General features: G+C 41.5%; 1 protein-coding gene across 3 annotated transcripts in view; it reads left to right on the top strand.

The window, feature by feature from the left end:
• rxrgb (retinoid X receptor, gamma b) overlaps positions 1 to 12452 on the top strand; it is a 29969-nt gene that overhangs the window by 10067 nt on the left and 7450 nt on the right. For all 3 annotated transcript variants that reach the window (XM_019897247.1, XM_019897248.1, XM_019897249.1), the window contains one exon: positions 9909 to 10150. In XM_019897247.1, the coding sequence (XP_019752806.1) occupies positions 9909 to 10150 (242 nt within the window). The remainder of the gene's footprint in view (positions 1 to 9908; positions 10151 to 12452) is intronic.

Here is a 12452-nt window from a genome sequence, read left to right as displayed (position 1 = left end):
CTTGTGTTCTCAATCATGGGGAACCCCCCCCCCAGCCCCCCAGCCCACCAGCACGTGTGGGTTCGTCCTTCACTATCTGTTTGTCTCTCAACACGCTTCCCTTCCTATTAGCCCTCTCCATCCTGCTTTCCCTCGCCGTTCGCATCTGCCGTCTGTCAGCCAGCATCCTTCCGTCAGCGCTTGCTCTGGTTTTCTGCTTTCCTCCTTCCTGTGTTTGAAGAGATGTGTTGGGAGGTGTTGACGTGAGCTCACGGGCACACATGCTGTACTCGGCCAGCTATCGGGCATCTGTGCTTGTGTGTGCGCCGTGCTCTGTACTTTTAGTGTCCTTGAAAGAGCCATTGTGTTGATGTCAGTTTTTTTTTTCCTGTAAGCCATTGTTTTTCCACTTACACTCTATAGAAAATACTCATATAATGTCTCGATAAGTTCCGCGCTTAAGAAGTGCAGTCAACATGTTTACGTATTGCTGTTCCCATGAAAAGTGATAAAGCCGCAGATTTGTTTTGTTGTAATCTGTTATGGTTGACCGAATTAGATTGGTTTTCTCGATACTTCAGCCTTAATCACACTCACATTTACACATATGGACAACTAAGAGCCTTTAACGAATTTAACAAGTAAGTTTTTGGAATGTGGGAAGAAGCAGGAGTTGCCGGAGAAAATCCATGCGAGTGCTAACAGGACATGCTAACGCCATACAGGACAGGAAGGCCAAAGTAGAAATTGGAAATGTGAGGTAAATGTGGTGGCTACTTGCTTACCATGCTATGGTATGTGTATAATGAAACAAAAAAAAAAGAAAACAGCTTCGGAACTTAGATTTGGTTGCTGAGATTTGACCTGCATTGATTTAGTTTCTCACTGCCAGTTAATTGTACCATAGTGGCTTAAAAATGAAATAACTCTTATTTTACTTTGACAAGAATACATTGTTGCTGTCAGACCAAAAATCCCATATTTTCCAAATATGATCGATTTTACCATTTCATCCACAAAATGGATACAATTGGTCTCCGTCAGAGTAAATCTCTTAACTTTTGGACACTTGAAGTGCCTGAGAAGTGTTCTTAAGGCTCCCGCTTTTCTTCTCTGTGCGGAAGCTGTGCAGAATTATTTTTGTCTCAACATTGAACATTTATTTGATGAATGGATGGGTGAAAAGAAGTCATTTTGGAGATGTCAGTATCCCCGCCCAGCTGCAAAGATTGAGTATATTTGTGGCTATCTTAGTCACAAATATACTAGTCATTATATTCATAGCGCAGCTGAACCATTAGACCACAGCATTAGAATAATACGCCCAATTAGGCAACACGCTGGAGCTGCTAGTGCCAGTTCATCAATTGTAACCCTTGTTCAAACAGTGAAACGAAAGCACCGAGCAGGCTTTAAGTTCCACCACGACAATCTCCAGTATTCACCGTCACAGGACATGAATGGAACGTCACATGCCACAAAATAGTTCACAGTCTAATGCGGTTTGCGCCATACGGATGTGTGTGACAGAGCACAGCAACTGTTTTTGTAAATTCCCTACATGTTACTCAAATCATTTTACAATGCAGCCCGAAATCACATGCACGTCAGCTGTTCGAGAGTCATGTCATTAGCTTGTTTCAACTAATGACAATTGGACTCATTTCCTGTGTTGCGCCACAATCTTAACGCCGCGAGTACAAGGCAGAGTTGTGATGGTTCATGATTATGCGAAGGAGTCAACCTGTGAACTTAACGCGGGCTATTTACGTTTCATTGTTTCATTTTCAATACCTCCAGCTTTATTTGTGACAGGTTATTCTTAAATTTTTTTCTCAACGTTTTTCATGAGGGAAAAAAACTTAACGGTTTCCTCTCGGCCAAAAGGTCTAGAGGTCAGGTCACCCTTTGTGAGTGAGTGTGCGTGTGTTTGTGTGTTTGGTCCCTTGTCTTTATGTGCCATCATTATGTTTATGTATTGTGTGACTTACTACCTTATGTACACTATTAGGACAAGCCTAATTACTGCACGTTTCATGGCCACGCGTCAAGGTTATAATCGTTTGGAATTTCACTTTATAGTTAGTTTTTTTATATTTACGGTTCTCTCTTTTTTTTAACGCTTCATTTTAGTTTTAGTTTTCATTTATATATATGGAGTAATTGTACAGTGTAATGAAAAAAGGTCACCAAGTATCGTGTAATAAAATAATAAACAGAGATTCCCAAATGACTGTCCACTCTAAAAACAGTTGGGTCAAAAATAAACCAGTTTGGGTCAAAAAGGGACTGAAACTGCCACTTTTTGGGTTGAACAACAAAAAGAATGTTTGGTCACTTTTGAACCGAAATTGGTTTCTTTTTGACCCAATGGTCATAGTGTTCAACCTTCATTACAGAATACATTGGTTTAAAATTAAACTCAAACGCTCATGTATGAAAAAGATGACAAAGGTGATTTTCGCTATTGTTAGTTAAAATGTAGTTTGTCCATTCGTTTTATTTAAAGGCACTCTCATCCATGCGTCCATTTTCAACACCGCTTATCCTGAAAAGCGTCACGGGGAGTTGCTTGAGCCTATCCCATCTGACACCCTGAACTGGTCACCATCCAGTCGCAGGGCACATATAGAGACAAACGACCATTCACAACCTACACAGTCACTGAGCTACTAAAGGCGCTCTGGTTTTTCTTTCAGTTCATGAATGAAATTTATTTACTTATTTTTATTTCAGCGTGAGATATTTTGTTCGTTTTTACTAACTATAATAATCTCGCGAGTCTGTCTATAAGATGGGAGGCGATGGCTACAACTTTTGTCTATTTGCGCGACAATGTACTGTACAGTACTTAATTTTTTTTTTTTTTTAAGTTCCGTTAGTCTCCTGAAATGATCCATGATTGCACCAAACAGACACCGAAGAAGGGTTTAACTGTTGTAGAAAATGGAGCAGAGGTCGTTCATCATCTTTTCAGGGAAAGTTTGTGTGTTCACTCGAGAGTTCACCACGGGGCAGAACTTCGGGGTCAAAGGAGTTCACTGGTGCAAGTTGTTTGTGTTCACTTATTACAGCCGCATGGTTGAAGGAAAAACACATTTTTTATGTTATATTGGAGAAATAATGCTCAAGTGCTTTATCTTTTCCTGTCATTTTCAACTGTTTTTTTTTTTAATTCTTCATTAGGATGAATGAGGTGAGCTTTCTTATTTGTCACGGCGTTCCAGTTGTTCATAAAATGGGTGCCGATGGTGCTATGCATGGTGACCCAGAGTGCAAAGATAAGGCTCGATCTTACCAGTGAGTGTGTGCGTGAAAAGAGGGCCAAATCATGATCTCATCAATGCATTTATCTTGCATTATTATATTTTAGCAGTCCGGTGGTCCAGTGGTTAGTGCATCGACCTCACGGTGCAGAGGTCGTGTGTTCGATCCTTCCTATGTGGAGTTTGCATGTTCTCCCCGGGCCTATGTGGGTTTTCTCCGGGTACTCTGGTTTCCACCCACATTCCAAAAACATGCATGGCAGGCTGATTGAACACTCTAAATTGTCATCATCTCATTGATTGCTCAGGACTATGTCAAATCAAGTAGAATCGATTGTTGATTATCACGCCATGTCGTTGTTCAGTCTCAATTAGTCTAAGCTTCAGACCACCTTTACGGCGCTCTCATCTCCGGATGGTATTATTCTTCAAGAGACGACATTGGCACCGAAATAGAGGAGTTTCGAATATACAATGAGAGATGCTCCCGTCCCTCGAAATGATCAAGCAGATGCCGTCACACTCAATAGCTGAAGTTTTACCTAGAGGGTTGAATGAAGTGCATTTATATATCCATCCATCTGTTTTATGTGTAGTCCGTTTATTGATCGATCTCCGCACAACAGGGGCTTCTCAATTGGTGGTCGGCTGTTCTTTGCCAGACTGAGAGATTACATGTGTGCTAGTAGGATCATGTTGGTTTTTTTTGGGTGGGGGGAAAGCAGATTCTGTGCAGGATGTTGCCCCCGCCATCCATCAATCTGTCTATCCCTCTCTTGCTGTCCTGCCTCCATCCCCTCCTCCTCCGGCTCCTCTTCGGCCTCCCCACCTTCTTGACAGCTGGCCCGCTGAGCTGCACATACTTACCCAGGGATAAGAGGATTTAGTGACACAATTGATCAGGCATCAACCTCATTTAGCAAAGAAATTAATGTTTAGCCGGGGCTGTGGTTTTTCCACTTGTGTGCATGGGGCCGGGCGATCTGTGTCTTTCCCAACTTTGGTGCAGCGCAGCGCTCACGGTTAGGAGACTTGTTAATTACAGTACTGTACATGTCCGCTCAAGGTAACGAGCTCTGCAGACTGTCTGCCTGATGACTGCAGGGTTCGTTCTGCTCTCTGTCCTTTGGTCGATGACAGATATGCGCACACAGGCTGCAGTCGGCGTGTGCAAACAACAGCCAGACACGCATAAATGGGAGTCACGGAGCCAAAAGGTATCGAACAGATGGGAAGTTTAAGATCCGTCTTCGTAAGAGCTAATCTGGTATTTATTAAAGCACGTGTTGTTTTGGAGTCGATCTGTCGCTACCGTCCCGTCACTGAGCCCACTACCACACTGTTCTCCGGAGAGGGGATATTATTAGTTAGTGGGCCGCGGGCTTATTGAATTACAGCACAGGGAAGCGCTCCATCCAGCTACCAGTGTAATTAACAGTGAGGGATTTAGGGGGGTTTTCAACCGGGGGATGTTTCGTTCAACCTGTTGATCACCCACATCAGCTGGATGTCTTGGCTCTTCTCCCCCTGCATAATTTTTTTTCAGGGGTGTTAACAAAAACCGGTTTAAATCTGAAAAATTGGTTATGATGTAAAAGATTAGTGCATTCATTCGAATCAAATTATTCCGCTTCAAAAAAAAAAAAAAAACTCTCGTAGCAGTGTCCCTCTAGCCCAGTGGTTCTTAACCTTTTTAGACGTACCGACCCCAACCAGTTAATATGCACATTCACCGAACCCTTCATGAGTGAAAAATATACATATTTTTTTCAAATTCAAGATATTAAAAAAAAACAAAAAACGCATTGATTAAAAACAGAAAAAGGTAAATAAAATTTCAAAAGATAAACTTTTAAAAAAAAAATTGTTTATAAACACTTATAAGGAGGGCATCAATCACACTAAATTTTTCACTATTCACGGCAGGGCTCAGTCCCTATCGCACACAAATATCAGGAATTTAGGGTGTACATATTGTAATTCTTGTCGGGTGAAAGCGGATTCCAAAACAAAATTAAAAGACTGTTAGAGTGAAAGAAGTACTCAAAAATTTGTGGCAGACTAGCCTGAACAAAAAAAGCCGCGGTGCTCCCTGGAAAGTAGCGCACATGTTGCACAACCATAAGATGGTCAGAGATTACTGTCGTCGTCGTTAAAGGCGATTATTTTATCGTTGTCGTTTTATTGCCAATTTTTGGCATCATCTGAAGAGATTTCGAGAATTCTCTTCAATGTTCACCTTCTGCTATTTGATGGCTGACTCTTACCCTCTTTTTTTTTTGTGTCATTGAGTGAGCTGTACTTCCCCTGGTTGCTGGCGTTTCCGGGAATGATCCATGTCAGCTGGGCCTGCAAATAGGACCTCTTTTGAACATGGTTCAAGAGTTTGGCAAGAGTTGACCTTTGGTTGGCGTTTTAACGGGCGGCCTTCGCTGTTCTCGCCTGTTTGCTCTCAAACAGATGCTTGCGTCCTTGTAGCAATATATCGGCTTGGCCTGAGTCCATCAGACAAGAATCAATGGAACAGATCAGGAGCGGATGGTTTCATAAGATGCGTGAATGTCCTCAATAATTGATAGCGCCTCTTTTGTGAGATGCTCGATGGAGGCCGACTGGAGAGTAAGATGCTTTGTTTGGAGGAGATGATTCCTTTGAGGACCTTTGGATGAATTAACACTTTCATGCAACAGTATCAAGGTCCACATTTGGACTCGAATCTGCATATTGAGGGCCTGTACTTGCTCACTGAGACCAAGATGACATCCAGCAAATGATCAACAGAATTCAACAGGATGTTCTCAGAGGGAAGTGGCCACTGATCTTGAGAGTGTCACACAGTCATCAGAATGTTGCAACAGAGAGACTGGAAGAGGCACTGAAAGACTGTTTCCGTCTTCCTGCTCACTCAAGCTTCGTGTGGCTTCATGAGGAGAACGTTGTCGAAGAATGTCCAGAAAATACAAAATACGAAGGCGTTTGTTTTGATATTTTCGGAGACGGATGTGGGCATAGTTTGAGATGAGCACATGAATTTTGGGTGCGCTTGGGCGTAGTTTTCTAACATTAAGCTACCTTAAGCTTTTTTTACACATAGTACTTTTAGGTGAAGCGTTTTAGACGACATGTAAAAGTCATATTCAGCACCTCGCCCTTATTTCCGCACACTGCGTTCAATTCTGCGGAGGGCTTTGAAAACCGCGGCAAATTCCGCGGCCACCTGTTGGGATGGGAGCTGACTTTATGACCGTCATTATGAAAGCTGGACTGAAGAGGCACTTTTAAAATCCACACACTGCTCTATCTTGTCCTAACAGGTCTCGGAGGATACTGATCCATGCGAGAGCGTGTTCCCAAATTTTCTCCGACTCAGTACTTCCAAAATAGATTACATCTTGACAAGGCCTGACGAGAATTTGTCATGCACACACAGAAAAGCGTCACCCTGAAGAATAAAGGCAGTACAGTACACTGGCCGTCCATTATATAATCATTTTGCACTAATGACTCTGCGCTCCGGCTCGCATCGAATTACATCGTGCCTTTTGTTGCATTGTTCGAGTTTTATGTGCATTGGAGCAATTCTGTTGTCTCCAGTCTAAGAGAGGGAGGTCCCAATACATATTTGCCTTGCGGGGATCACTTAGGGCATATGTGGGAGCTGGTGAGTGAGGGGATGGAAGCAGTAGCTTCTGTACTAAACAGGAAGTTGCACAACATCTGTTCTGTAGCATACAGTGAGGGAGTGAATGATTTCATGCCTCGAACTTGCACAATACTTTGACGTATGCCAGAAGCCAAATTCAGGAGGACTGCTTTATTGCTGATGGCGCATAATGTAAAATGAAGGGACAGAGTGACCACTCTGCATTATTAGTAGCCATCACGGGGCCGGGCTAGTGAAAGTGTGCAAGAGTACATTGTCGGGGTGTCACACAGAAGTCAGCAGTCTTTTACGGAACTGATACGGAGCCCAATCCTGCTGATCAGATTTTCTGCTGCCAACGACATCCCATTTTCGTGATTAAATAACAATCTTCTGAGAGCTGGTTCCTGAAAATGCTAGTAATATGCTCCCCCCCCCCCCAAGAAAAAAGTGTAATGTGTTTTTTTAAAAAAGAAAATAATTCACTGTAATATTATACTTGATAAAAATGTAGTAGTAACATAATTAAATCAAATCTAAACATCGCGACTCTTTTCGATCTTTGTATGTCGGGGAGGAGCTTAGTTAAGCCTGGGTTGTTCATGGAAGTTTTCCAAAATCGCTTTACCCGATCTTCTGGCACATTTAATTTTAATGTTAATGTTGTAAGCCGGGTTAGAAATAATTATAAACAGATTTGTAATCATAGTTTAGGGCACATGTGTCAAAGTCAAGGCCCGGGGGCCAGATCTGGCCCGCCACATCATTTTATGTGGCCCGCGAAAATAAATTAAGCTTGTCAACTTCCATGAAGCTTGCTATAGTCTTAACCAAAATTTCAAATTCTGATTTTAGAAATTAGTTATTCATCAATTTGTTGTGCGCTGCGGATGTAATATGAGGAGGTGATTAAACATTTATATGCTTTCCCAAAATTCATAACAGCCCTCCAAGTCAAACCGTAACAATGTGGCCCGCGACAAAAATGAGCTTGACACCCCTGGTTTAGGGTAGAGGTTTTCTGTTTCTTTTCTTCTTTTGTGGTATAGTTATGGCATAACCAATTAAACCTTTCATGCACCCTGTAACCTAATAACATGATAAGCTGTCCACTGTAGTAACCGCTGCCCCTGAAAGGGTTAATACAGCATCAGCAATCAAATGATTTTTTTTTCGGGTATGTGTCAATATCAGATTTTCGCTATTCATTGCAAATGGTGAATTCCTGCGAATTCCTGAATTACACGCTTCAGCGCTATGCAGATGATGCAGGGTTACCAAGATTGCTTCAAATCACTTGTCAGAATCTAATAACTGCCCTGTCATTTGACCAAGCTTGCATGCTGTCACACCCACATGACATTTGTATCACTTCCCTCATCATTGTAACATTTCACCCCCGCCCCCCAAAAAAAGTTGATTTATTTGAGTCACAGACATTAGCGCGAGAGAAGTGCACCACATTAATGCCGGGTGCTTGCATGGACGGTGGCACGCACTCGTTGAATGCACGTGTCTGTATTTGTCGCAATTGAAGTTGGTGACAAACAAATGGCCTCACAGCTATGGAACATGCATGAAATTACACGCAGTGCATCCCGTTACCCTGTTGAGTGACAGATTTCCTAAGTAGGTCATCTATGCAAATGCCAGCCTGTCAGTTCACATCAATAGATCCAAAGCAAGGTCAGCATTCTGGCAGCAAAGTCGGGAAGGCCTCACTCTGGTTAGTGTTGAGAAGAATATCATTTCATGCAGTGTTTGGGATTACAGTCATAGCACGGAACAATGATCAATGTGCTTTTGGAATACTCGGAATTAATATATTTGAATAGATGAAACAAGTGAGACAAAATTATGAATAACCTGCAACAAGTTTTTTTTTCTTTTTTTTTTAAGGCCCGATTTTTTTGAGGCCAATGCAGATTCTGATATTTTTCTGAATAAAATTCCTCTAAATTTCCAGATTAATAAAAAAAATATGATAAATAAAATTACTTCTTTTTTGGTCCCTTAACACTTAACAACAGTAAAGATATGAATTAAAGCAGAATATTTGACTGCTCTACAATATTTCTTCTGTAGAATTTATTTAACTTTGTAACAGACAGAAAAAATGGCAGATTTCATTTTAGCAATTTTTTTTGGGGGGGGGGAATCCACCCATTTGATTGCGATTATATTTGTCTTATGTTGTAATGTGTTCATGTGTAAAAAAAAAAAATCCCCAAAATTTGTCATCATTCTTTCAAAGGTTCCAAATATTTCTTTGACAGTGATACTTAGTCGTGCATTTATCACCGCTATCATTTTCACTCGATCATCACAACCCTTTCCACACCCCACTCTTGATCTCTGCTTAGCCATGTGCTGATCACCAACGCATTTCTGTGTTCGTGGCTAGCGAGCTCGCTAGCTTCAACGTGCACTGAGGTGACTTAACACATAGGCATCCACCAGACAAGACCGAAAACACACACGCAGTACTGTCGTGTCTCCTCCAACCACTAGGGGCACTACATAAGAGGATTGTCTAGATGGGGAGAGAAGATATGTTGTAGAAGAAGAGTGTGGTTGCTAATCGCTGACTGACTGCTGTGCGCTAACTGAAAAATAAAGCAAAGTAAAAAGGAATGCCAGGTGTGGGTCTTGGAAATACCACCCATTTTTCCTGTGCTTATTTCCTTGTCGCATCACAATGGCTTAATTTGCTTTTGAAACAATTTGAAATCAATATATATATATATATATCATTTCAACATGTCTTGACGCTCTTATCAACACACTTGTGAGGATAACCGGTGAAGAAAATGAATGGGATGGATAAAAGATGGGATACGTTTGGCTTTCTATGAGATCTTTTTTATATTTGTTTCATTGGCGCTGAATCACAAATCCTTCTTCTGAATCAACACTTTAACCTGTGATATGTTATCCTTTCATGTTTTTTTTTTTAATTGCACTTGACTTTGATTCACATCTTATGTAACGCCCTAATCGAACACTCCTTCCTCTTGCAGACTCTACTGGGCCAATGAGCACGGCCCATTCCCACCCCCACGCCTCGCCGATGGGCGGCATGGTGGGCCACCCGTCGGTCATCAGCACCTCCAGGCACTTGCCGTCGCCCATGTCCTCCATGGGTTCGCACATGAACGGCCTGGCCTCACCTTACTCCGTCATCACCTCGTCTCTGGGCTCCCCCGCCGTATCACTGCCGTCCACGCCCAACTTGAACTTCGGACCGCTCGGAAGTCCGCAGGTAAGGCGGAACCGCAGGCGATTTCGATGCTCGTGGTTATCTCAAGACATAGAATAGACTTTTAGGTCATTGTTGCGGAAATAATAAAAAGCAGTTTTGTCCATCTCTCAAGCCACCTATCTAGTATAAAGTACAAGCCGACCGGTCTATATATAACATTCAACTGAGTCAGCCAAAGCAGCAAATCGATATACAACAAGTTCACAGTGTCTGCATGATGTCAGAAACCTGTTCTAATATTTTATCGCCATCAAAATAGAACAGCTGAATATGAGTCGTGTGTACACAGTATAAAGTATATGACTGTCACAGTGACTGCATACTAGTTGTTTATCATGTTACTACCTGTGGTAAATGTGTTACCATTTTTTTTATTCCCGGAATCTGACAGTTTAAACTCGCATACCTTGGCCTTCCTCTCGCTCATTCTCACCGCGTAGTGACCTTTAAACTTGCGGCCCTTTGAGGTCATCCCTGTGTCTGTTGTCATGTGAGCGGGCTTACGGCGCAGTCCTACCATTAGCCCTTTTAATGAAGTACTGCTTGAAAGAGCGAGAGAGGAAAGAGTGAGAGGCACGGACAAAAAGATTGTGTATTTTCTCTCTCGCTCTATTTACGTCTGCGGTTCCAGCCTTTGTGTCTTTCTCTCGTGCAGTTTTGTCATAGTTTTTCTTGCTCCGTACAATTGTTGTTTTCAATGTGTGCGGCACTTTTTTGGGCATGTACAAACCCTACAGTGTACATGAGGTGTGTCAGAAATGTTCTAGGACTGGTGTCACAAAGGATAGACATGGTGCTTTGAGACTGCGATATAAAAGATTCCTGTTTGGTACATTGAGTACTGTTTGGTGGCAATTAACTCACCTGACTTCAAAACAAGCAGCAGTCTGCTAGATGTGAACATTTCTTCAAAAAAGAGGCATAAGAGGTTTATTGCCAAGCCTAGGCGAAGTTCATTTTCAAAGTAAACATAAAAAATTACACATACAATCATATATTTGTGTAGCTTTGCCTTAATAAAGTCAGTTTCGCTTCATGCTAACAAAAAAATGCAAAACGCCATTCACAGGGTAACAGATACTATTGGCATCACAATGGTATTATTACCTTGCTTGTGTGACACACATTAAGTTGCCTTGTGTATGAAATGTCCGATATAAATAAATCTGTCTTGCCTTGTCTGAAATCAACAGGCATACATTTTTTTATCCTTTGGGAATTATGACCAATATTACGGCAGTGTAATGAAACGGTGGTGAAACTCTTTTTTCATGTGTGTCCCTATGTCTGTATAATACTGCCCCCAGGTGGCCAAGGCATGCAAACCAGAAGGATTAGCACAATATCGACTAAATTGAAGCAAAAATTGTTCAATTCTGGTCGCGGAATTTGAAATACAACCATCTGGCCCTTATTCAAGGGTAAAACTCATAGTTTGTGGTTACGGAATAAAATATATCTTTTTTGACACCTGTCCTGCAGCTTTTCGGACACAGCTCGTACATAAAAAAATAAAATAATAATAATAAATAAGAACAGATAAGAAAACCTTTATTTGTCTCACAATGGACAAATTCCCAATTTACAGCAGCAAAATTATGAAAAGAGAGAAGTAGAAGAACAAAAGTATATAAATTATAAAATATAAATATCAACATAAATAAATAAAATAAATAAGTAATAATGGCAACATTCCCCAAGATTGCTCTCCATTATACTGTCTGCTATAATGTACTTTGACAACGCGCTAATGGAGCTTCCTTGACCACAGAAAGTTGTTGAACGACCGCAAACATGCCCCACCGAGGACAGCTTTGCAGACAATATACTCTACATACAGTACGTTCTGTTGACTGTATAGATCCATGCCCGTAGGGACACTCAGGGTTAATACCAAGCCATTTGGTCATTGTGCCCATATGTAATCGTGTACATCCTACTTTGTTCTCCGGTCAACTCAAGTTCATGACCACAAGTCCAATATTGTCCCTGGTTCATTGTGGCCATGTTCAGCTCCCAGCTCGTGCAGGCCTTATCATGACATTTTGAACTAACATCAACTAATGTACTGCAGATTTCAGGAAAGGATTGAATTGAGATTTTTTGGGGAACAGATTCAATTCACGATTTTCTTCCAATCAAGCTTTATTGCAATATTCCATATGAACAGGAACATTTACAGAAAATTGCTCCCTACCATCAAAACCTTGAAAGCAATTACTCTAATAAAGCACGGACATTAAAGACGCTGTGTGCGTGAGGCCGTCCTTTTTCAAGGTTTTTAAAATTGTCCAATAAGGCA

The sequence above is a fragment of the Hippocampus comes genome, unplaced genomic scaffold (assembly GCF_001891065.2).
Source record: "Hippocampus comes isolate QL1 unplaced genomic scaffold, H_comes_QL1_v1.1 scaffold22, whole genome shotgun sequence".
NCBI classification, from domain to species: domain Eukaryota; kingdom Metazoa; phylum Chordata; class Actinopteri; order Syngnathiformes; family Syngnathidae; genus Hippocampus; species Hippocampus comes.
The sequence above is the reverse complement of the archived record's forward strand: the minus strand, read 5'-3'. Positions and strand labels throughout refer to the sequence as shown.